The sequence below is a fragment of the Equus przewalskii genome, chromosome 11 (assembly GCF_037783145.1).
Source record: "Equus przewalskii isolate Varuska chromosome 11, EquPr2, whole genome shotgun sequence".
NCBI classification, from domain to species: domain Eukaryota; kingdom Metazoa; phylum Chordata; class Mammalia; order Perissodactyla; family Equidae; genus Equus; species Equus przewalskii.
The window spans coordinates 26,312,119-26,338,033 of NC_091841.1; the positions used below are offsets into that span (position 1 = coordinate 26,312,119).

At 59.6% G+C, this 25,915-nt stretch overlaps 1 protein-coding gene across 1 annotated transcript; it reads right to left on the reverse strand.

Annotated features, from left to right (window-relative positions):
- Positions 1 to 4,980: 4,980 nt before the first annotated feature.
- Positions 4,981 to 25,915, reverse strand: EHD1 (EH domain containing 1). Its single transcript, XM_070564234.1, has 6 exons — positions 25,783 to 25,915; positions 24,287 to 24,713; positions 20,728 to 20,825; positions 10,098 to 10,510; positions 7,519 to 7,683; positions 4,981 to 7,073 (listed from the first exon to the last, which is right to left on the reverse strand). The coding sequence occupies exons 1-6, from the start codon at positions 25,808 to 25,810 to the stop codon at positions 6,549 to 6,551; spliced, it is 1,656 nt and encodes a 551-aa protein (XP_070420335.1). The 5' UTR covers positions 25,811 to 25,915; the 3' UTR covers positions 4,981 to 6,548.

Here is a 25,915-nt window from a genome sequence, read left to right on the forward strand (position 1 = left end):
TGAATTGAGAGGCTGAGAGTGAGCAGGCCCTGCAGCTGGACCCTGGAGCGGGGCTGGGCTGCTGACTCCACCACGGCTTCTTACGCTAGGCGGGACCAGGGCTTGCGGCCTGGCCTCGAGCTTCGGGGCCAAGGAGAGGTCTGAGCTGGGCTGGAGGAGGCGGGGGGTGGGAAGGACGACTCTGTCCACTGGTATTTCTGCCTTCTGTCCAGCTGTCTCCAGCTGCGCTGGACCAGACACCATGGGATTGTGGGTCTGTCCAAGAGGAGGGACCACAGGGTGGGGCATTTTAGTGGCTTTAGACAACAAATTCTTCCACTGAAAGACCTCTTTGGGGATTTGCCTCCCCCCGCAGACGGGGACCTCCCTGAGCCTGGACAGGGACAGATTGCCGGCGCTGAGGGAGGAGGCGCTCTGTGAATGTCTGTGGTGCAGCACACGGGGCTTTCCGAGGGGTCTCCCACTTAACCTCCTCAGACACCTGCCCTCTGGCCTCGCGGGGCCCACAGTCTGGGAAACGTGGACCTGGAGTCCGGCTGTCTCGCCCAAGTCAGTCAGGTGGCCGAAGGGGAGTCAAGATTCACACCTAAATCTGAGGATCCCGTCGCTGCCTCTGTGTCTCTGGGGAGGGGCTGGAGGGCAGGGGCTGGCATGGTGAGATGGAGCCCTCAGGGTTCTCACCTAATGCGTTCTGTCCCTGCTTATGGGGCCCGACAGACATGCGGCCCACGGGAGGATTCCCACCCTCTGAGGCCACAGGGGGGCGCCAGAGACCAGAGGAGGGCTGCGTGCTCAGGCCAGGACCAAGTTCCCATCTCCTGGGGAGCTAGGGGTAGGGAAGGGTCCTGGGTGAGAAGATGGGCCGTTCCTTGCTGCCCCTCTTGGACGTCCTGATCCCCCGCCCCCACCCCACACAGCCTCCTGTTGTCAGCAGTCAAGGGCCAACTGGAGAGGCCTCTGGGTCACTCCCTGTGTGAACCTTGGGCACTGCCGAGTCCTCAGATAAGATCCACCACCCTCTGCCCAGCCCTTCAGACTCCATCCCCACATGGTACAGCAGAGGGGAAACTGAGTCCTGCTGAGGCCTGCGTGAGCAGAGCTGGGACTGGCCCTGGGCACTCCCCGCCCATCTGGTGCTTGATTCTGTTTGGTCCTGTGTTCATTTTGTCCCATCCTTGTTCCAAGCTTGCATTTATCTGTAAAAGGGGGTCGGGTCAGGCTCCCTGTCCCCTCCTTTGCAGCTCCAGGTCATAAGGCCCCTCAGGACTCTGTGCCTGAGTCAGCCTCAACAAGCGGCCAGTCCTCCAGCCCTGCCAGCAGAAACAGCCCCTGCGCTTGGCCCTGCTTTGCCCCAGCAGATCTGTTCTCTGCTCCTGTGTGAGCCAGACCACCAGGGCCACAGAGGCCTCTCTGCAGGAGGCCCTGCATGGTTGGTGGGTGCTCAGTGGATGAAGGAGGGTGAGTGGGAGACCTCCACCACCCCATCTTCCCACACCTCCTCCCTCACGCTCCCAGAGGCCCACCTAGGTGCAGGGGCACCTGCCCCCCATAACCTCTCTCCCATCCAATACGAGCCTCTTAGGTATCAAGGTGCTAGCATTGCTCTCACCCAGCCCTGAGGGGAGCAGATCTTTGTGATAACACCTTGCATTCCTATGGTGCTTCTTAGCATTTCAAAGTGACTGCAGATCTCTTATCTTCACAAGGTCTTGCCAGAAGGAGGGAGTTACTACCCTGCCTTCGAAGATTAATACCTCGAGGCTGGGGAGGTGGGAGGCGGATGGTGCCAGCCTCCAGCTCCTTACCCAGGTTCCAGGCCTAGGCCAGTGCTGGGCAGCAGAAGGACAACATGTGGCACCCAGATGCTAAGTACAGGGGACGGGGAAAAGCCAGCCTGCCGTGGACTCCATGTGGGCTTCTGCGAATGGCCTGGGATGGTGAGAAAAGGAAACTGTCAGTTCAAAGACCCAGGCCTAGCGAAAAGAGAGGATGGCTCTGATGAGGAGGAACCCCAAGAACAGGGGGAAGGTGAGGGCCAAGTGCGAGTGAGGGGCAAGGAACCCAGGTTTTCTGACCTGCCCATCCCCCCCCCACCCCAGCATAGCCCTCTGGGTCTAGGAGGGGCCCAGACACAAGGCAGGCTCGGGGGTCTTTGGCTCCCCTTCCCCAGGTGGGAGGAGCAGCTGCTCCCAGTAGATGGTCCTGCAGGGCTGACCAGAATGGCAAGCTGCCCCTACCCTGGGCCGCACTGGAAGCGCAGTGCCCCACTCCTGCCCCAGGGAGCCGGGGGACAAGGAGTGGCTGTCTGTGGGGTCCTACAGCTCTGCCTACTGTTGACCAGGCGTGTGGCCTTGGGCAAGTCAAGTCACTTCCTGTCTCTCTGGGCTGCTGACTTTGTGCGAACTGCCCCAGCTCAGGTGTGAGGGGCAAATGGTACGCGGAGCGGTCGCCAGTGGTCGCTGGAGTGCGTCTCTAGGTTGGAGGGTGGGGGAGCTCGTGTCAAGCTGCACTGCTGCTCAGGCTCCCGGGTTTTATTTAAATGTGTGTCCATTGGGGTGGCTTTGGGGGAGGGGCTGATGGGCATGGTGGGCTTGAGGGTCTCCACTCCCCAAGCTAGCCCTTGGCAGCCCCGCACGCCCACTCCCTCCCCGCCCACCTCAGCATACCAGGGGTGTGTCCTTTGAAAAGTCCAGAGCTCCAAATGGTGGACATATGGTGATTTCATCATCCTGGCTTTCCTTCCAAAAACCTTCTCTGTGCTGCTCCAACACACCATAGGGGCTCCCACGCTCCTCAGCAGCAGCAGGCCACGTGGTTTTATAATTATCAATCCCCCTGGGCGCACAGGAAGCCAGGCCCTGAGCCCCCTCGGCCACCACCCTGCTGGCCCATGGGCGCCGCCGAGTCTGCAGGCTGCTTGGGGAAGGGTGGGTCCTGCCGCTTTGTTCTGGGAGTTGGGTGGAGTGCCGGGCTCTGTGCATGGACCCTCACCCCGACCCTAGCCAACCTCCTGGGATGCTCAGCAAAGGCAGCCATTCGAGCTGGGCACCCTAGGGACCCTGGCTCTGGGAAGTAGGGTCACTGCCTGCATTTGGAGGAAACAGACTGAGGAGGGGAGAGGATGGCTGAGTCCCAGCCGGAGGCGGAGCTGGACTTGAACTCCTGCCTGCCCCGAGGTCTACCTCCACCTGGTTTCGGAGCTGGCCTGCTTTGCCTGCTAAGGGGCAGGACTGGTGGCTCGTATCCTAACCCTGTCATAGCCTGGTGGCCTTGGGCAAGTCCTATGACCAGCCCATTGGAGCTAAGAACAGACCACTGGTTTGGTTGAATTGATGGTTAACTTTTTTGTTTACTAAGGAGCGGAAGGAATGTTTATTCTGATGAGATCTCACATGGAACCTCAGTGTATAAAATGGAGCCGCTGTGGGGGGCCCAGAGGCAGTGGGTGGGCCCCCTTGCCTCCTGGGTCCTGGGCTCCGAGGCGCCGCGTGGGCACATGGCCCTGAAGGAGCATTGGGAGCGGGGTGGAAACACGCTTCCTGTACCCCAGACCAGCCCCGGAAGAGGGGCCCTTTCACCCACCATCCTGGCCTGCTACGGAGGGGGGATGAGGTGGGGACTGGCCCCCCAGGAGGGTGGCTGCATCTTTGTCCACACCCATTGGCCCTTCTGAACCCCCCTCACGGCCGAGAAAAGCCCCCGAATCTGTAAAACCCTAACCAGGGGTATGAACTCTGGGGCAGCAGGGGGCAGATCCCTGCCCTCGGCCCCTCCTTCAAGCCTCGGATGGGCAGTCACTCCCTGGGGCAGCCTTCGGGGAGACACCCTCGGCCCAGGGTGGGGGGTGCTGAGTGCAGGCTGTGCTGTAGAGCCCCAGGTGGCCCTTCTCTCACTCACATTCCCCGAGATCTGGGAAGTTCTGTTTTCGTTGTGCTCCAACAGCTGGAACAAGCACGCTCCAGCTCTCAGGTGACCCCTGGAAACTGAGGGGCTGTGCCAAGCCTTCAGGGCCCGGGCTGGAGTGACAGCATTTATTTAATCTTTGTGCGGTTTCTCAAACCCGAATCTAGAGCTGCAGACTTTGGGGTGCGGCGAGCTGTAAGCCCGGTTTTCCTTTTCAAGGGTACTTTCCGTCTGACACTCAGGGAGCTTGTGCCTGGAGTCAGACAGGCTGGGTTTGAGGCTCCTCCCACGACCTTGTCCAAGCCCTCCTGAGTCTTGAGTTCTCAGCTGTGAGTGGTGAGAACAGGGACCTTCCATGTCACGAGGGTCAATGTGGCACAAGGCAAACCCTCTGGGGGGTGCAGAGGGCTGGTGAGCCCCTGCTCCCCCACATGCCAGCCATCAGCCTGCATGCCCACCACACGGGCGGGTGCACCCGGCCTGGCCCCCAAAACCTGTGGCACTGTTCATATCCCCCTCTGCCAGTGTGCCCGGAACACCCTCCAGCCAGACTGCACCCTTCCTTGGCACGGTGGCTCCACATTTGTCTCCCTTCCCTCTGCTGGTACAAACAGTCCCCTATCTGCCACATCGGCTGGCCCCACCCTCCGTAATTGTATTTTTGTCTTCTGAGTACCAGCTTCACCGTCTCTGAAGCACCCTGGGGCTAGCATGGAGCCCAGTAAACCCTAGTCTACTTGACCCCTCCCAGTGCCAAGAGCCCTGTGGGCGCCCAGCTGTCTGTCCCCGGCCAGGGCAGGGCCCAGGTGGGAGGAGATGGTGCAAAGATTGCAGAACACGGGTACCTTCGCCACCAACCCTGGGAGGGGGCAGCCTAGTCCTCGGTCGTCAGAGTGTCTCCCAACCTCTTCACCCCATCCTCCCCGCAAATCAACTACTGCTCAGCTCCCACCCAGCACGAGGAAAGGGGGTCACGGCCCCGCCTGCAGGCCTCACTCAATTAGGAGATAGCAGAGCTCCCGCAGGCACTGTGGGGAGCAGGCCCCGGAAGAAGACGACCAAGCACCAGAAGCCAGATGCAGCACAGTTAAACTTTTTAATGCAAGAAAAAGTCTAGTCTTCAGTTGCTTTTTCTTCTCACAGGTGAGCTTGGAGGACCACTGCACCTTCAACAGTGAATTCCCGACGAGGTCATTGCCTCCATCCTCACCTAATACCGCAGGGCATGGTGGGCCAGCGGAGGCCTGGGGAGCAGCATTGGGAGGGCGGGTGGGGGTCGGGGAGGTCAGAGTCGAGGAGTCCCTGAGACCCCCGTGGGAAGCCCGCTCTCCCTGCCACAGCAGCTCTGTGATGGCTCCAGGCCCTGGGGGCCGGCCACTGGCCAGTGAGTCCGTCCAGGCCCCCGGAGGCTGTACTCGGACAGCCCGGCCAAGGCAAAGCAGAGTGAGGCGGCCTGAACTGGCCGCTCGCTGGCTCAGGTTTCTCATTGCTCAGCTGAGGGGTTGTTCTAAGGGCATCCAAGCCACGTGCCGCCCTCCTTTGCTCAACAGGAGGAAGGAAGGTAGGGGGGGCTTCCGTCCGGAAATGAGGATGAGGCAGAGGGAAGGGGCTAGGTTGTCCCTGGTCCCACTGTCTGGCCACTAGGCCCGGGCTGGAGCACCAAGCCATACCAGGGTCACGAGGACTCACCACCCACCCAAAGGTGGGGCAGGGAGGTACACCAGAATGTTCCAGGGAAGTGAGAGGGTGAAGCAGGAAACACCACCTCTGGGGTCCCTGGCGGGGTGTGCCCTGCCAGCACCCCCCATCTTATGGCTCCTGGGTAGAGCTGTCCCCTGGCTGGAGTGTGGCGAAGGAGACAAAAATCACAGCTTCTGAACAAGTGGTTGGGAAGTCACTGGAAAATCTGGTCAAGTATGAAAGGTGTCACTTTACAGAACAAAAACTAGCTTATATATTTTTCTGGACGATGTTCTCTCCCACCCATCCCCTGAACCCCCCTCTAAAAAAGGTAGCTAGGCATGGCCTCTGTGGCTGCCGAGCCGAGGGATAAGAGAGCAGAGAGCAGGCCTGTGCACAGGGAGCCGCGGGGAGGGGAAGGCACCAGAACCAACTGAATCCAGGAGCACAGGGAGGAGGCCGAGCCGGGCGGGAGGAAGCCGCTGGCCCCGGGAAGCAACCCTCAGCTTAGAAACCAACTGGGGGTCCAGAGCGTTCCTGTCTCCGTACAGCCCCAGGACCCCATAGCTGCCAGGAGGGGCGAGCAGGGGTGGGCACGGCAGGCCACGGCCCCTGCGGTCTCAGTGGCCGCACGTGCTGCACAGTCAGGGTGGGAGGCGGAGGCTCTGCGTGCGTGGGGCTGTCAGATGGAGGAGGTAAGACAGAAGGCTGCCTCTAACATTATATATTAAAAATATCCATAGTTCTTGTGCACAAAATTCCATCATTCACATATGAGCATCACCCCTGCCTCCCCGCTGGGCCCCGGAACAGCCTGGGAAGAAAGATGGTGGTTTTCCTTTTCAAGAGCTGAGGAATCACCCGCTCAGTCTTTATGGACCTTGACAACTGGGACCCTTGCCCCCCTCCCCAGTCTCCGCCTGGCTGGGCGCCAAGATGGAGGGACTGTGTCACCGGCCGGCCCGTCACTCGTGCCTCCGCTTGGAGGGCGGGATGAGGTGTGGGGGCAGGTCGGCGGGCAGCTCGTGGCCCTCCAGCTTGACTTTGATGAGGTGGTTGGCCAGGGCAAACTCCTCGTCGTCCAGCAGCCCGTCCTTGTCCACGTCGGCCAGCTTCCAGATCTTGCCCAGCACCGTGTTGGGCAGCTTGGACTTCACCATCTCCTTCTTGGCGTTGGCGCCCGTGATCTTGCCGTTGACGGGCGACAGTGTGTAGAAGATCTCGTCATAGGTGGGCTTGTCCTTGCCCACCACCCACTCGACGTCGTCGATGCCCTCGCCGGCCCCCTCGCCGTAGCCGTGCCCGAAGGGCCCGTTCATGGTGCCCTCGAAGGCGCCGCCCTTCACGGCCTGGGAGGGCATCAGGGCCTCCTCCTGGCGCACCATCACCATGAGCCGCGCGATGTCGTTGGCCAGCATGTCGTCCACCGTGTCCAGCAGCTTGGGCTTCAGGGCTTGGAACTTGCTGAAGTCCTGGGTCTGCAGGAGTTCCTGGAGGGGAGGGGAGGCAGGAGAAGGGCTGGGCGGGGCGGCTCTCAGCCTCCGGGGGAAGCAGAAAGAGCCGGTTTGGTGTCCCGGCCCCCAGCACTGAACAGCTCAGGGAACTCAGCTAAGCCCTCTGGGCCCTGGCTCCCCCAGCTGCAAACTGGAGGTACAGCACCTTGCAGGGCTGGGGCGAGGATTAACTGGGATGACACTGGAGTGCCTGGCATGGCCCCGCCCGCCCCCCACCTCAGGGTGAGTCACCACATTCCTCTCTGGGGTGTCACGGCCTGGGTCAGCTTCTTTGGGTACTGGTGATTGAGCCAGCTGTTCCATTTTGGGAGGCCCTACCCCATGGAGCCGGGGTTCCCTCCAGAACCACCGTCCCAGTGCCCGGGCCTCCCATACTCCCCGGCCGCCAGCAGCCCTCTCAGGGTGTGCGGGACAGCCGTACCTGCATCTTGCGGAGGTTTGGGAAGTCGCCCGGGGAGATCTGATGCTCCCTCTCGATCTTCTGGTAAATCTCTCCCAGGTTGTTCACCAGCTCTTTCTTCTTGCTCTCTTTACCGAAGACATTGGGCATCTCCTTCTTGAGGGAGCTGATGATGTAGGCGTGGACCTGTGACGACAGGGAAGGGGCGGACGTCAGGCGCTCCCCAGACACCTGGTCAGGAGCGTGGCCTGCGTTCTGGCTGCCCTAGAAAGTGGGATTGTAATCCAGGATTGCCAAAAACAGTCCAAAGTCCAAGTTCTTTCTGTTTCTAAACAGGCACCCTCCTCCCCCGGCTGCCCCCTCCACGCAGCAGAGGCGCAGATCACGGATCACTCACTCACGTTCCTAGCAAGCCAAGCAGGCCCCACGCCTGCATGGAAATATATGCAAACATCCCTATGTGGATGCTGATGTCGAGTGCACAAAATGACAAGGCCAGAATTATGTTCCACTTTATCACCATGACAGCCTCGGGGTGACTAAGGATTAGAAAAGTCCCACAAGGCTTTTCCCAGATGTTTCCAGCTTTATCAGAGCTTAATGCCTTGCTGCTTAGATCTTTGCTAATTAAGGGTGCCACACCCTTCATTTCCCCACAGCAGGCCAGGAACCCTGGCTACCCTCCAAGGGCAACAGTCTTCAAATTTCGTCGCCTCACCAAGCAATGTCCGGGCGTAGAGGGCTGCGGCCAGCCAGCCTCGGCCCCCGTACCCCTCTTCTCCCAGACTGCATGCTCAACCCCATCAGATCTCCTCCACTGGCCCGACCCCATCTGCCGCTGGTGGGAGCCTGGCTGAGAAGTGCCCAAGGGAAGCAGGCCCGTCACAGAGAGCCAGTCACCACTCTGCCCACCACAGACCAGTGTGAGTTGGCACAGAGAGAACCACTCACTCCAGGAAAAGGAAACACTCTCGAAAGAGCAGGTGCGGGATGAGATTGGAGACCACGGGGTTTTCCAGACATGGTGACTCAACGTGCCTGCGGGCCAGTGATGGCGCAGCATCTCTGCAGACAAACAGGCAGGGACCGAAGCCCGCCCTTGTTCTGTCCTGGAAGGAGGCTGAGCGGGCGCACAGGCGGCCCTGCCAGGAGAGGGGCTGGGCAGGGAGCGGAGAGCTGCCCTGCGGCCTGAGTGGGGCCGCAACTGGAAACGGGAGGCCAGGTCTCTTCTCCGCTCACGGCCTCTCCGTGTTCAGCTCGGGGTGTCCCTCGTCCTTTGAGACCGGGAGCCAGTTCCACGGTTTTTCCCATGAGTTCCTGAGAACCAGCTCCACCCACCAGGAAGGTTCCAGGAGTCAGATATCTAGGAAAGCATGCAGCCCTGCGTCCTCAGGAGCAGGCTCCTGCAGCTTTACTGTGCACACAGACCGCCAGGGGTGGTGCTCCCATGCAAGCTCTGATGCGGAGGGTGGGGTGGGGCCTGAGAACTCGCGCTCAGCTCCAGCAGGCTCCGCTCTGCTGGTCCCTGAGCACTTTGGGCAGCCAGGGTGGGGACAGAGCCCGTAGTAAAGGGTGAAGGGTCAGTTCTCACTATCAGGCCAGGGAGCACCATGCTGCCTGACTCTGGGCCTCATGACAGCGTGGGCCACCCTGGGCCACCGTGTTCGCCCCGGCGGAGTCTCAAAACTCTGCGCTGTGCACAGGCAGCCGCTTCCCCAGAGGCAGGAGACGGCCGCCGGGGACAGGGCCTGCTAACTGGAGAGGACGCCCATCCTCGGTCCTGTACACTCTGGGCCCAGGGTGACTGTTTCATCGGCCACAGGACTGCCTGGGCTGATGGCTGAGCTGCGTGCCCCGAGGGTCTGTGATCCGCCTGACTTGGCCTGCAGACCTCTTCAAAATCCTGTCCTCAGGGGACCCGGTCTGCTCCTCTGTGTTTGAAGGTAGCATGAACCATTTCCCAGCCCCAGCCACCCCCGGGTCTCACCGAAGTACCTGGCCAGGCACTGAGATTCCAACCTCTGGAGCAACTCAGACGCTGCCAGCAGGTGCCGGCGGGCCCTGTGCTTCCCCAGAGGGGAGGGATGGTTGACGAGGCCTCTGGGAGCTGAAGCCACTGGCGTCCTCTCTGGGCCCACAAGCTCGCGCCCCATCTCTCCACCAGCTCCCTCCTATCCTGGCTTAAGCATCAACTCCCACCCGTGGCCTCCGCAGCCCGGCCCACCCCACCCCACCCCACGGACACAGCTCCCCAGTCTTCTGCGGCACCCCACTGCGATACACATAAACCATGCTTTATTTTCCTTACTGTTCTGCTTTCCCCCCTACGGCTGATGAGTGCTCAAAGGGTGGGGACCTGTCAGTCCCCACTGCGTCCCCCACGCCTAACGTGCACTGAGTCCATCTCAGTGCTCGACAGAGCTGGGAGGGGAAGCTGGGGAGGCCCCAAGCTGCACCCCCACCCCCTCCGCTTCCCAGGCTGCCCCTTGGTCCCGCGTGCCCTGTCTGATGTTTATCCGCATTAAGAAGACTCAGTTAAGAAAAGCTGCATGCAGGGGTGCACAGAGTGCGCTGGCCCTGCCCCACCCCGCCCCGCCTACCTTGGCCAGCCGTGCCCGCTTGATCAGGTCGTTGAGCTTCCTGAGGGCGGCGTTGCGGGGCAGGGACTGGATGTCCTTGAAGAGGTCCTGCTCCTCGGCCTCGAAGAGCTTGCGGTTGTCGGGGATGAGGAGCGGGTGGGACCAGAAGGAGCCGATGTAGACCCGGACCACCTCGGGGGTGTTGATGATCTTCCCCAGGGACCACATGAGGGCCCCGTAAACCCGCATCAGCTGCTGGGTCTCGATCTGGTCGGCCTTGTTCAGCACCACGCGGATCTTGTCCTCGTGGTTCTTGAGGGCCTTGATGACCTCCGAGAACTCGTCCGAGATGTCCAGCTTGTGGGCGTCGAACAGCAGGATGATGCGGTCCACCCGCTCGGCGAACCACTCGAGGACGGCCGCGAAGTCGTAGCCTGTGGGAGGGAAGGCGGAGCTCGGGCACCAGGCCAGGCGGCTCGGACGGCGCCCGTCCCCAGCCCGGCCCCAAGTGCTCGGCCGGCGGTCCTTTCCATGTGCAAGACGTGCTCGAGTGGACAGCACGGCACCCTGAGGGCATGGTCAGCAGGTCCCCCTATTTCTGTACCCACGTGGTTGTCCCCTCACCCATGTAGCACCTGGCACGCAGAGGCGCTTAACGACTAAATAACGCACAGAAGTCACGGAGTCCAAGCTCTCAAGTGGGTCAGACTAAGGCAGGAGTGAAGGGGCGGCCTGAGCAGCACGGCTGAGCGCGGCGCGGGGAGAAGAGCGGACGTGGGGCCTGCCCGCTGGGTGCCCCTGAACAGCAGGGACAGTAAATAACAGCGGCGACACCTGCAGCTGCTGCCTGTTCAGACCTCGTGTGCCAGGGTCCCGGTTTTGCAGGAAGCTCCTTTATTCTCTATAACAGGGGTTGGCAAACTGCAGCTCGGGGGCCAAACCGGGCCCCCACCTGTTTTTGTAAATAAAGTTTTATTGGAACACGGCCCCACGCATCTGTACTGTCCGTGGCTGTGTGTGTCCGCAACGGGAGGGCTCAGTGGCTGCGACAGAGACCATAAGGTCTGTGAAGCCAAAAACAGGAGTTCTCTGACCCCGACAGAAAGTTCGCTGACCACGGTGCTACAACAAGCCTGTGAAGTGCTACAAACCACTTCCCCTCTGTAGGTCTTAAAGCTTCTCTGACATGAAATGGCTGGACTAGATAAACTTCCGTTCTCAATCTATTCTGTACTGTTTCCCACCACCCGCTTTAAGGCCCTTTGGTGAACTGCACCACCTGTGGCAGAGACGGCTAACTGGAATTCTTCCTTTCATAACAGAACTGTCTGGTTTTAGCCGGATTCACGGACCCCCCTGCCCAGCTTAAGACTGCATTTCCCAGCCTCTCTTACAGCAGAAACAAACAAGAGAAAGTGTATGAGACCTTTGTCCTTTTCTCCTTTCTTGAGGACTGGAATGCAGATGTGATGGTAGGAGTTGGAGCAACCACCTTGGGCTCAGAGATGGAAGCTGCAAGTTCAGATTGGCCTTGGACATAAACTATCTGATATCCAATTTAAGCCAATGTATTTTTGGGTCTCTGTAATAGTGGTTTAACTTGTATCCTATTTTACAATTATGCCTCTTCGGAATGTTTTCACTTCTTTCACTGCCCCCAGAAGGAGTGAAAATTCTGTTTCTCACCTTTTACGAATATTACAGAGAGGGAGGAAGACCACATGAAAACAATGGCCTAAGAGCTTTCGGAAGCTTGGTCCCTGCCCCTGAACCACCATTTCCTCTCTGGGTGATTCTGGGCCAGCCTCTTGTCCCTGGGCTCAGTCTCCTCGTTCTTCACTCGCTACCCACAGGCTGCCCCAAATGTAGGCCGGCCCTCTTAAGAACCACTGAGTACTTCCCAGAGCACAGTCAAGCTCTAGAGGATAAGCCAGGGAAGAGCCGGGAACACTGCCCAGAAACCGGCCAAACCACTCTCCTCGTCCTCACAGCCCGCTCCCAGAATCCCCTGCAAACACACCGCTACCCTGAGCACGCTGGGATGCAGACACGTGTTCTCTAGACCGCAGGGAACAGACCAGCAGCCAAAGGAAGGGACGACGTATGGAGAACAGGCCCAGAGCAACCTGCAGAGCCTCGGGGAGGGCAGCCTCGCCGTCCTCTCATCAGGACCCTGTGAGCCGAGCTGTGCATCAGAGCAGGGCATGGTGGCTCCCAGGCCTGCCAGGTCGCCTGGCCAAACGCATGTCCCCAGTGGGCCCCTCAAGAGGTCCCTGAACTCGGGCCAGAGCCCACCCAACCCCCCTCCCGCTGCGCCGGGCTGTAAGGTAAACAGCTAACGCCGTGGGGCGAGCCGAGGGGAAAGCTCACTGCTTAGAGGAACATTCCAGCCGCCGGGCCCCCAGTTCAAGCGTGTTCCTGGGCTGTCTCACGCCTGAGCCCCAGTGGGCACTCAGGAGGAGCCCAGGCTTTCCAACAAGACAGCTCTGCATTCAGCCCCTGCTCTGGCCATGGACCCTGCGACCTCATGTTCTTAACTTCTGAGTTACTTCCTTCATCTCTAAAATTCAAAACACAATTCCCCCTAAGATGGTAGGGAGAAGAAATGAGGCACCGCAGTGGGCTCCCAGCACAAGGCCAGGTCTGAATGACAGGCCAGGCAGGCCCAGAGGACGGGAGGCGGGCAGGGTGCCCTGGGCCTCCAAGTCACTGGCCAGGGACTGAGAGCGACAAAGATTTGGCCTGACTCTGAGGCCAAAGGTCAGCTCTCGTCTTTGTGGCAAGACACGGAAATTTAAGGAAAACCTCAAATCCACGACTTCTGTAGACTTGGCATGGCAGCTGCTGGGCTGCGGTCTGCGACCTGCTCCGGCCCAGCACACGGGGCAGACGAGACGCTCCGATCACAAGCAGCCCTTGACTGGCCCGTTTCTTAACAGGGTGGACGTGAGGTGAGCTGGGGGCAGCAAAGCCCCTGTGGACCTGACCTTCAGCCTGGGCAGGGCCGCACGCAGCCTTCTGGCGGCCTGTGCAGTTGATGAGAACCGGCCCAGCTACCAGCTTCCCCGTGCTCAGAGAGTGTCACCCCTGTGCCAGCCGCCAGCCACCATTGCAGGCTGCTGGTTCCAAAGCACAAGGCCCCCACGGCCCGGGACTCGGTGTGGCTGGATCCGAGAGCCACGGGAGGGGACATCCAGAGTGAGGCCATAGGCAGAAAACTGGAATAGGAAGGCCGAGGCACAGGCCGAGGGACGCGGGGCAGGGCTCAGTGGCCTGTGCCCAGCTGGCCAGGCTGCACGGCCTTTTATGGCCGGCTCTGGGACCGTGGGTCAACCCTGCAAAAGTGATGACTCAGGACTGGATGGCGGAGGCTTCTCCCCTGCGTGAGCTCAGAGCGCATGAGCTGAACGAGCAGACTCACACAGCTGGGGAGGCGGCGATGCCAAGACTGAGGTGCTGGGAATGGGGCGCCCTGATGGGCTGGGCTCCGGCCCAAGTCAGCTTTGGCCCTGGAGTCAGGACAGCGCGCGGGGAGACGAGGTCACCCCCAGACTCCACCCAACGCGGCCTCACTGCCCCCTGGCCCTGACGGTGGGGCGCTGGGGAGGACAATGGGGAACGAGAGAGAAAGGAGGAGGAGTCTGAATTGTGGCCCCAGAGTCACCGCCGGCGGGTCCACAAGTGCCGCCACAGGGCCAGGCGCCTCCACCTCCCCGCACACAAACCCAGCCTCTCGCCACCCCCTCCAGGGGGAGCCGACAGAGCTGAGGCCATTTTTTGCAGGTGAATGAAATTTCCTGTTTATTATGGAAAATGCTCACACTTTTGGTGAGGGAGACAGGGTGGCTGGCCAAGTACACCCACAGGTCATGAAGAGGGTCTGAAGTTCAGGCTTGTGTGATGTCATCGTAGGTGTGTGACCATTAATAACCATGTGGCTGCAGCCGCCGGCAGGCCCACCTGGCGCCCTTCAGCCTGCTAACCCCTCACTCGTCCTGAGAGATGATGTCTCAACAGGCACCAAGGGCGGGACCCACAGCTGTAGCACCCAGAGCACCGGTCAAGTTCACGCAACTGGCAACGTGGTTCCAGCCACCATTCAGCCTGTAGCTTGTCAGCAGGTGACCAGCACGGGGATCAAGGGACAAGTAGAGGGAAGAGCTCGTCAGCAGCCCCCCAGCACTGCCCACCACCTCAGACGCCACCTAATGTACAACAACAAAAGCGGGGAGTCACAGCGAGCTTGGCGAGGGAGAAAACCACGCCCCCATCCACCGCGGGGCACAGAGTGCCATACCTTCGTAGCTTCGTCTGCCTCAGGCCCCGGCAGGAGCGAGAGCGTGGACACCATGTCCCCACGAAGGACACAGACAACACGGTCCGAGGGGTGGGCCGGAAGTGTAAAAGCCAGAGCCACTGTGATCAGGGACAAGCTCTGGCTCAGAAAGTTCTGGGACCCTGAAGACATCACGAAATAAGCCAGTCGCAAAAGGACATGCTGCCTGATCCCACTTATATGAGGTCCCTGGAGAAGCCAAATCCAGAGACGGAAAGCAGAGCGGTGGTCGCCAGGGGCTGGGGAGTCAGTGTTTACCGGGGGCAGAGTGGCAGTTTGGGAAGATGGAAAAGGTCTGGAGATGGGTGGCGGTGATGGCCGCTCAACAGTATGAAGCTATTTAACGCCACTGACCTGTACACTTAAAAACAGCCAAAGCTGATGTTCTGCGTATTTTACGTCCCCTCCACACACACAGTCCTGGGTGAGGGAAGACAGGAGCAAGGCTGAGCCCCTGGGGCTGTGTTCGGCCTCGGGGAAGGAAGCCTGCCTCTCCCCTGGCTCTGTTCCCAGGGAGCCCCCTGCGGCCCCTCCTGCTCTCCGGGGTACCTGCCTCTCCGGGGCTGGTGGCTCCTCACGGGAGCCATGCTCCCACCACCCAGCACTGAGGTGCAGACAGGAGAAATTGTGATGGCTCCTGGCCCCGCCGTGGCACCCTCCAAATACAGGTAGTTCCACAGCTGGGGGAAAAGCTGCTTCATACATTCCAAAATCTACTAGAACACAAACAATAGAGGGTTGGTCTCCAATCGACTTTTGTTTCCTGCCATTCAAGCTGCGTGGGCCTCGGTATTTCTTGCCACGGCTCTCCATCACACACGCTTCCAACTCACGCCGGGCCCAGGAGAAAGGAGCACAGGCGAGCAAAACAGAGCTCCAGAGCGGGGAGTCTATGTGGGGACTTGTCCCCGGGCTTCTTTAAGCTCACATTCTCAAGAGAAGGACTGTTCCAGCGCAGCACAGCGCAGCAGTTAGGGGAAGGGGCCGCCCCACGCACCCGAGAGACATGAAGACACTAAAATTCGCACTGTACGTGGAGGCTCACAGCAGCTTTATCCTAAACTGCCCCAAAGCGGACCCCCAAATGCCCTTTGACAGCAGGTGGGTAACAAGTCCCAGGGCATCCCTACGATGGGACCCGGCGCACCCACAGGAGTGAAGCTGACCCCCAAGTACACGGTGACGCTCAAAAGCACTCGCCAAGCGAAGGCCAACGACCCCGAAGGCTTTGCAACGTATGATGGTTCACGACACGGGGAAAGGCAGAACCTTAGGGACAAAGGTCAGAGCGGTGGGTTGCCCGGGACCGGGAGTGACTACAAAGGGGCGCAGGGAACTTTCCGGGGTGATGGAAAGATTCTGTATCTTGGTTGTGGTGGTGGGTATGTGATGGCTTCAGAGAGCTGGACACCTAAAAAGGGTGAATTTTACTACATATAACGTCGACCTCAATCAACCTGACCTGACACGAAGAGACAAAGGACAGGGGCCAGCCAGTGGGGAAGAGACGGACTCTGGAATCAGGCCCACATCTGAATCCCGAACCGTCTGCTCAGCAACCTGTGGTGTAACCCTCGCAGGCCACGTTCCCTCGTGAGCCTCAGTTTCTCCATCTGTGCCGAGGATGGAAGGTCTCCACCTCGCAGGGCTGCTGGGAGGATCGAGGCTGCCTGGCGCTCCGGAAGCACCTCGTAAATGTTTGCTATGATTTACTCACAGGGTTTGTACTTTGGGCTCAAGCTCAGATTCTGAAGGGTGTGTGGGCAACAACGGCTTGTAAGGCGTGAAGAATGTCTCATACCCCAAATATAAACACAACATTTGCAGGCGCTCGGGCCAGCTGCCACCCAGCCGGCCGCCAGGCTCACAGCCGTGAACAGGTGCCGAGCACCGGCTGGTAGCGCTCCTCCGTGGGCAGAGCAGCCCACGCCCCAGCAGAGCCTTCAGCATTCCCATCGAGGGCTCGGGCCGAAAGCTGTCCGGCTGGACCAGAGTGGGAAACAGCAGGAGGTGGGCAAGAGGAAGGTCTGAGGAGGGTGGCCGCTCTGCCTGGAGCCCAGAGGTGGTCCCGCGATCTGAAGGGAAACCCCGACTGAGTCAGAGTTTCCCCATCCTCCAGCCTCCTTGGGACGTTACTCAGAAGGTCTTCCTCATCAACGTCTGGAAATCCCTGGATTTTTCAGCGTCTTTATTTTTAATCAGCTGACCTTTGTCAAACACTTAACTGGGCACCAGGCACCAGGGCAAGAACTTAAGGCGGTGCAGCCACTCCCTGGGGCCCCCAGCTCCTAAAGTACGGACCTGCGACCTGAACCCTCTCATCTCTGTGCTGTGGGCCCAGGCACCCAGGAGGGCTGCCTTTGGGCAACCTCACGGAGTGTTCTACGGGCTGCAGAAAACCCTGGTGAAACACTGGCCTGGAGGGCCTCTGTGGGGGGCATCTCAGGAGGTGGTCTGCTCGAGGGTCAGCAGGAAGGGCCAGCTCAGGGTCAGGCGGCTCCAGGTCTGGGCTGGGGAGGCCCCGCCCGACTGTTAAGGAGCAGGACGGCTCTTGGGCTTGGCTGGAGCCCGGGAAGCAGGGAGGGTAAGTGAGAACCCAGGGGACTGGCCAGCCTTGACTGGGGCTGCTAATGCCGGTCCATGGATAGCCTGGGGGACAATTTCTGCCTGGAGGCAGAGAACAGGGTAAAAGAAGCCGCCAGCACTGTTGTTCAAAGCCTGGAACTCAGGCCTGTTTCTGGACTCAGAGTCTGATCTTGGGCCGAGAGAAGCAGAGGGGCCCTGTGCATTTCAGGAGAGCCCAGGGCCCTGTAACGACCTGACAAGGTCAGACTGTCTGACCCCGGCTCTCGGAGCTCCTTCACCCCCAGGCACCCTCTCAGCACAGTGCGGTGTGAGCACGGCCTCGGCTGGGCTCCAATCCTGCTGCCCACACCTGCTCGTCTGCGTGTCATCTGGGCTAATTACTTCACTCTGCGAAGCCTCTTGTTTCCTCATCTGAAGAGCAGCAGCTTCCGCATGGACGCAGCTGCCGTTATCACTAAGGGGAGCTGGTTCACAGGGGAGGGGTCAGCGGAAAGCCAGGCACGAGGCCGGCTGGGCCCTCATCCCCTAATCCAAGTTTAAGCAACACGTCCCTGCTGACGCGACTTCCACGGAGGAAACTGGGGCACTAAAGTTACAGCTCAGCTCCCAGCCACGCAGTGACAAAGGCAGGGAGCGCGCTGGCCAGGCCCTGCCTCCCGGGCTGGGCCTCCACCCGAGGGGCCCCGGCCGTGGGAAGACCCCGCTCCCTCCCAGGCCCCCCGTGACCGTGCAGGTGATCAGCAGCCCAGGAGCCAAGGACACCAGCCCCGCCAGTGCCCTTTGGAATGCCCTTTATCAGTCACATGGGCAGCACTCAAGAACAAACGCCGTCCCCAGAGGTCCCCCGTCTTTGCTGACACAGGAGAATGTTATCTTTATAGTCAGGATGTTAACGAGACGGGGAAGCACAGCCCAGACCCCCCAGAAGCCCCTCTCTTCCCCACAGAGACTCTCAGGGGTCTCTCGCGGAGCCCGGGCCGGGTCCTGGCTGCTCTGGGCCTGCACAGGCCCTGCCTGCGCGCTCCAGACAGTATTTCCTGCACATATTAGGAAAAGCAGAAAAGTCAGGAGGAGCCTGGCAGATAGGGTGGGAAACGGGAGTGAAGGAACATGCGACCCCAGGAGGCCATCGACTCTCCAGGGGCTGAGGTCGGCAGCTGGCAGGAGCGCATGTCACTGGCCTGGGAGCCATGCTTTCGGTTGGCCCTATCTTTCTGAGAGGGAAACCTGCTTTGCACGCCATCGGCAGAGGGACAGAGGGGCAGCCAGCCGGGGAGCCTGGAACGCACCGCCCTTCTCTAACTTTTCCTCTGCTGGACAGGGTGACATGGCACCTTTGCAGTGACCAATAGGTGGGACCTCAGAGAAGGAGAAATACAGCCCTTCTGCATCTACCCAGAGGTCACCACCCCTGGAGCCCACACCCAGACATCTCAGAGGTACTGCCCGATGGTCTTTCTGCGGTTGATAACAGGCTGGCACCAGATTTTTAGTAAATACTTTAAACTAAGACCTCTAGGGTTACAGACGGAAAGAAATGGCCCAGTAAACCCAGTGTGAGGACTCTCGCTATTTCACAGGAGGAATGTCCTCCTCCAATCAAAGCAACGCACTTGTCTTTAAGCTTCCTTCCTGCCCACGCTGGGGTGGGGAGGACTTCGGTGGCTGCCCAGGGACCCAGAGGCCACGCCTTACACCTGGAGGGGCACAGGCAGGCCCCCCAGGCGGAGCGCTAATGGTGGGCCCCGGTGTCTCCTGCTGGCTTCCTCCTCCAGGTCTCTGCCATCTGCGCAGACAACCTGATGACGGGGACTGCCCTGCGCGCCGCGTCCTCGCCGGCCCCCGTCAAATGCAGCCTGTGTCTGACTGGAGGGCGCGCTGAGCCCTGCTCTGGTGCCTTCCCAGAGAGAGCAAGCGTGGACCCCACTGCCTGCGCTTAGCTACCGGGGGAAGGAAGCAGGGGGAAGGAAGCGGGGCAGTGGAGGGAGACGGCTCAGCCGGCAGGGCCAGGGGCCCCAAGGCGGCCAGACACACACTTGCAACTTCTCAGCCCGCTGAGCCCCAAGGACGAAAGCTGCAGTGCTAGAGCCAGCCGGCACCAGTGGGAAACAGCTGCTTCTGGGTTCCCTTTCACGAGACAACAGAGGCCCCGGGGACCCTAGACCCTCTCCCCCAAATACCTTCCCTCCCAGCTCTGAAGGCCATGCTGAGCAAGGTATTGTGGGAAGATAAGCCTCCTTTTGTGAGCGGCTGTCCCTTATCCGAAGATGTGTACACATCATGTGACCTCAGAGGTGGCTTAGGCCTCTATCTGATGGCATCTCCGCCCACCCCCTCAGGTCATCAAAAAGATGGCTCTGCAGAGCCTCAGAGAGGGCCCTTTCAGGACAGCTCAGCCCTGAAGGGCGTTTCAGACTAAATTCCCTTTTGTGGCTCTTTCTCTTTAAGAGTAACTTATTCAGATTTCCTAGCCTTGTCTTTGGCTTATCAGGCATTTTCTTTAAACCAGGTTAGAACAATAAAAGCTGTAAGAAAGAAAAAAAAACGGGGCCCTCGCCTTTTTTGAAGGGGTCCCTAAACGGTTATTTTGAATTCCTAGACGTGTCGTTATCCTTAGGGGCGGAGAAGCTAAAAGCCGAAGCCACATTTAGAGATAGGGAGCAGTTTTGTGTGCTCTGATGCAACCCCATATCAGCAGGGGCCCACAAGCCGGAGAAAAAGAGAAGCGATGTTCTTGGCACGAAGAACATGGCCCCCACCCCAACACGGACGGTGACATTCCACCCCCAAATCTCAGGCTGCTGACTTCAGCTGCAAAGCTCCCCAGTGTCGGCCGCCCGGAGGGAAAGCGGGGAGCAGGGCAGATTTGCAAGTTAATGATAAACAAATGTAGTCAGCTGACCTGCCCCTCTTTCTGAATGTGACCTTACTTCATTCTCTCAGTTGCAGCTGCAGGCTCCACTCCTGGCCGGCTAGCTCTTTCCCGCCTGCTCCTCCTGGAAAGCTTGCAGGCCCCAAGGCTCCCCTCCTTTCTCCAAAAAGGGGCTGCAGCAGAAATATAACCTGGTTCAGGCGCATCCTGCACCCGATCTTCAGAAAGCTAGGTAAAACTGAGACAGGAGTTTACACGATCGGTGGGCCCGGGGCACTAATACTCAGCGCGACCACCTCATGCCACGCACAGCACCAGGGGGGCAGCTCATTACCAACATTTAAGCCCATGTGAACACATTGCCACCAGCCCCTGAACGTTTAACAAATTCCCACGAGCTGCTCCTTTGGGCGGGCTCAGTCAAGTCAAGCGGTTCTCTTACAATCCTGCCAGACTCTCCAGGAATCGACACGGCTGCGGAAAGCAAGCTCTTACACACAAACTAAGGTGAGTGAGCCCCAGGGGAGCAATGCCGGCCGAGGTCCCTGGAGCTCAGACACTGAGGGATTTCCTGTGACCTCAGAGGCAGCCCGGGGCCCCAGCTCTGAAACCTCTCCTCCTTTCCAGCATGCCCCAGGGGCTGGGAAGCCTGAAAGCCACACAAAACTGGCTGCAGCCTCAGAAGAAAGCAGCTCCTGTCCCCTCAGGGCTTGGAGCACGGAGCAGATACAAGGCTGACAAAACGGGTTCGCATGTGGGCGGCCTCAAGGGCAGCATCTGGCCGGTGTCACAGACATCAGACGGAAGGAGTCTGATGGAGACACCAGGTGCCCCAGGCCGTGCCAGAGCCTGTTTACCTCTGCTGATGCGCTGCTTCTCTCCAGACAGGATCCCGGGAGTGTCGATGATGCTGATGCTGTCCAAGACCGGGTTGGGTAGCTGCGCACACATGAACCTGCATGAAAGCAAAAGGTGGGAGAGAGAGGGCAGACTGAGTGATCGCTGCTCTAGACGGACAGCGGTGCCTTCTGCACTCCTCCGTTGCTGCCTCTGGCTTCCCTTCCAGAAGCAAGGAACTTAAAGGAGGTTCTCTCTCGTCTTAGCTTTCAGGGGTGGCCAGCAAACTGCACATATTCTCTTAAGCGGGAATCCGACCAGCCGGCTCAAACTGGCCCACATCAGCACTTCCCTCCCAGTAGCTTTTCCCCCAGAGTTCGAGAGTTCAACTTTCAAGTTGCTGATGCGCTCGTGAAAATTGCCCGAGCTTAGGCCACCATTCAGTTCCAGAAGGGAAATGAAGGGTGACACTGGGACCCTGGAATTCCATATGAAAATTTTCAACCCTTGGCTTGATTTCCACTGAAGAGAGATGGTTCTTTTCTCTTACTGCTGGGGCCGGCCCTCCCCTTCCACCCAGCTGCCTGGGGGAAGGGACTGCAGTGGGCGACCAGTGAAAGCCAGGGGACCACACGGGCTGGTTGGTGGGGCAGGGAAGTACAGACACCATTCTCTGACAGTCGAAGCAGGCCGATGAAGAACGAAGCCCCAGAGAGGTTGGCAACTCACGGGTAAGGGCTTAGTGGTGTGTGCCTGACTTCCCGCTGAGCTTAGAACAGCCCAGAAAAGCAAGGGGCTGTCCCAACTGATAGCAGAGATTCTTGACTGAACACAGAAAAGGCTGCCTTAAAACCTTCTCTGAACAAGGTATTGTGAACAAAGAAAATTCTGACCCATTGTCTACAGGACACAGGCTTACAGCTGCCTTTCCAACAGTGAGGAGGAATCTGAGCTTATTAGCTTCTCCTTCTGGCCCCACACCCCAAGTGACCAGTGGCCCACAGGCTGGGGGCAGCTGGCCAAGGGCGAGAGGTGCCGCCTGCAAGTACAACAGAGTAGAGCCAGCTGCCCGGCAGGGTGAATAAACCTTGGACCTCCTCCTGCCAGTGCCAGCAGCAGAGCACTGTGCCCTAAATAACCGCCTGCATGACCTGTGGTTCCCGATAGGGAAGGGAGCCACGGAGATGATGCCAAAATAAAAGGACCTGAAGTAGAATTGGCTCTGAGAAGTAGGAGACCTAACAATGCCTTGTCGATGAGCCTGGTGAGTAAGTTAACATCTGTGCAAAGCCCAGGGCATGTGGTGGAGACCACGAAAGGGAGCAGGCAGTATAAACACATCTGATCCCATGTTCTCGCCCACAAGGATGCCCGGATTTCATCTGGTACTACAAATGGGCAGGACCAGTTATGCAACAAGTTGTCATCAGACCCTCTTGGGACACCCTGACTGCGCCCTGCCACAGGCTGCTCCATCTGATTTTAGTCTGAGAGCAGCCACTTAGGGGGAAAAGGCTGGAAAGTCAAGTTCATGACTCAATGGGTCTCTTGAGTACCGGGAGAGGCTGTGTCAGCCAGAGAAGAGCCCTCTTTGTGTGCTGCCAGGCTGGATGGCACTCAGGGTGCTACGCATGCTGACACAGCTGGCGACCTCAGTTCCAGGGCAAACCCGAGGCCCCCATCCTGGCCTGAGGAGGTCCCTTTCGGCAGGGCCATTAGTGTTGGGGGACCCTCTGGAGATGAGGCGGTGGCAGGAAGGAAATAAATGCGTGGTTCTCGGATCCTGTGGTCCCAGCATCATCAACGTGCCTGGCTTGGACCCAGCACTCCGGAACTGCTCTTTTTTCTGGGTAGCAGCAACAGTAGGTGGTAACTGGCTGCGTTCACTTGCTGAGCGAGCTCCACACATCAGCAGGCCCTTTGAGCCACAGCTTCCTGAACCAACAAGGTGGGGGTTGCCTAGATGATGTCTAAGCTCCCTTCCAGCTCTGAAGTGTCAGGTGTCCAAATTCAGAAAACAGGCCATATGCCCGGTTCTCCTTTCAAAAAAAGGTCTGCTCTTACAATCAAAAGTGGAGACCTAAAGACAGCAGGGGCAGGCGTAGCTGCCCTTCCTTCTAGCTTCCCAAAGTTCTGCGTGAAAGGAGACATCTAGTAATGCTTGGAATTCCCAGCGTAGCAGACAAACTTTCCACGAGGTCAGATGGCACCCACCAGCTAACAGTCTGAGCCAATCGCCTGTCTACAGGCACATATGGAATTCTAACACATCAGCATCCTCCAGAGGAGGGCTCCAAGCTAAGAAGGCCACAGCTCTCCAGGAGGCTCACCCGCAGGGTTTTACTCAGCTCTGGTCTGACACACAAACGCCAGCAGCCCTAAAACAGGGGGACGGGCTTACATGCCTGAAAGGGACAAAAAGACCACAGAAGGCTGCCTGTCTGCTCTGTTAAAGGTCAGCTTTGCGCACCGAGGCAGGCCTAGCCACCGGCTTGCACCGGGGACAAGCTGGTCCACCCTGTATGGCTGGACAGTGTCTGCGAAGGAATGTGATCGTATAGGGTGGAGACCTGGAAGGCAAGCATCAAGGATTCCTTCCTAGGCTCTTCCCCGGACCCAGACTATGAAAGGCATGTGGAGTCACTCCTTGAATGGGAAGTGGCAGAGAGATCTGTGAAGTCCTTCGCTATGTTCCAAGGGGCTGGGGGGAGAGATTCCAGAACTACTGACTAGGGCCTTCAAGTTCCTCTAGAGAAAAGTGAACTTGGCTGGCATACTCTGTAGAGAGGAGGCCAGTGTTTCATTCACAGCATCCTGAGAGTTAGAATCTTGGCGGATTATCCTCGTCATGAGGAGGCAGGTTTCACCCATTTAACTGGGGAAACTGAGGCCCAGATAAGTTAAAGAACCTCCTAGCAAGTCTACAGAGGACCCAAATCTCATCCCAGGGCTCCCAGGGCCCCCGCCTGAGGCTGCTCCCCGAAACCCCTAAAGCAGCGCCGGCCCTTTCAGCTGCCTCTGGGAGCCGCGTTCCTAGTCCATCCGTGTGCGGCCTCCGCCGGCAGCCCCAAGCTCAGCAGGCCACAGATCTTCGCTGTCCCTCCCACACAAAACCACCGGCCCCAGGGGAGCACAGCGCACCACACCAGCAAAGAGAATGGCTTAAAGTTTCACCGTATTTTTCCACGACACTTAAGAAACAGATCCTTGAAGGAAGGGAGAGTGGAGGGAGTTGGTTTGAATGAATTAGGTGTGTCCAGTCTGGGGAAGGGAGGTGGGGACCAAGACTCACCCCTGGTTCGGAGAGAAGTGGGACTGGGATCTGCGGGGGGGGGGGGGGGGCGGGGGGTTGATAGTTAAACTCATGACCTGGAAAATTCTGGGGGCTGACAGAAGCCAGGGGAACCGGCGATACGCACTCCCAGACCCCCGGGTGGGTTTTCTGTGGGAAGCGGCAAGGGACCCTGTCCCTGGGAGTGGCCGCTGAGGGTCTCGCCGGGGCCTTGGAGACAAAGGCCGAGCGCAGGATCGGGGCCCCGTCCGCCCCCTCTGCCCCCGCCCGGGGCAAGGGGCGGGTACCTGTTGAGGAAGGCATTGCCGAAGGCGTTGAGCTTGCGGAAGGGGCGCCGCGGGTCGACGACGAGCGCGTTGCCCGGCACCACGCCCTCGGTGGGGCCGTGCATCACGGCGATGAAGGAGTCAGTGGTGGGCTCGGGTCCGATGCGCATCCCCGGGAAGTCCTGCTCGATCAGGTGCCGGATGAAGGTGGTCTTGCCCGTGCTGTACTGGCCCACGAGCAGCACCATGGGCTTGTTGTCGAAGTCCGCGTCCTCCAGCGCGGGCGAGTGGAACTCGTGGAAGCGGTAGTGCTCCTCCAGGGGCAGCAGCTTCTGCGCGTACAGCTGCCGCAGCCCCTCGGCCACCGTCTGGAAGAGCTCCGGCTCCTTCTTGCGGCGGGCATCCTTGCTGACCCAGCTGAACATGCTGCTGGAGACGGGGCCGGCTGCTGCGGGACAGACGGCGGCTGAGAGCTGGCCGAGGGCGCGGAGCCGAGGCGGGGCCCGGCCGGCCGACGGAGGGGCGGCGGGGCAGGGGGCGGAGAGCGGCCCGCACTGCGCAGGCGCACGGCACGGCCCGCGGAGCGCCCTCTGCGGCGTGGAGCGCGCGCCTCGCGCTGCGCCCTTTATAAGGCCGGGCCCGGCGTTCGGGCGCGCGCCCGCGCCGCCGCCGCGCAGGACCGCGGGGACTTGGGAGGGGGAGGGAGGGGCCCCGCCCGCGAACTGCGCGCCACGTCCTTCCCTCCTCCGCCTCCTATTGGCCGATTCCAAATCTCGCGAGCGCCGCTTCTCTGCCCCGCCCCTGGCTCGGGTGCCGTGGCAACCGCACCTGTTTCTCCCCACCGCTCGTGGGGCGGCTCGCGGAAGCGCTGCAGTTGGGAAGGCGGGAAGGGGGAATCGGGCACGAGGAGGTCCAGGGCCTGCGCGCCTTGCAGCACCCAGTTACCTACACCAGCTCCCTGACCACGCGCCCCACCCACAGTGCCCTCCTGAACGGTCCTCTTCCTCCCACCGGCTCAGAATCCCCTGAAGCATGGGAGGACCCCTGGGGTCGCTCCCCCCACCCTCCTCCGCCATCAGCACTGCCCAGGCAGTAGAGGAAGCTGAGAGAAGTGGGGTGGTGGCTGGGGAAAGAAAGATGTGGAGGGAGCTGGAGGCCGATGGGGAAAGTCTGACCCGCAGCAAGAGGCCTGAGCTCCCGTCAGGCCAGCGGGGCTGGGAATTGGGACATGAACACAGCGGTGGAGGACACGTATAACAGATGACATGCGGGGGAGAAGAGGAGGCCTCCGTAAAGGCGCTGCAACTGTGGCAGGGGTTAGGAGGAAGTTGAGGGCCTCTAGCAGCTTGACTTTTGAGGAAGTGAAATCGGAAATTCCCTATGTGGGGTGGAGGGGCAATGTGGGGCAACAATTTTTGTGGGAACTTAGAGGGAATTAAAAAACCCAAATACTTCCGCTTTCCCCTCGGGGTCACCACCAGTTACCATCTTTTACTCTGATCTGTGTCCCTCCTTACCAGTTCCTGGCTGTTCCATTAGGCTCATTCCCCCTCCATCATCCCCGGGCACACCTAGGCCCCCTTAGCTGTCCAGGCTGCTGAGAATCTTTAAGAGATGATGTCAGTGCTTTGGAGGCTGTGATTGTTATGT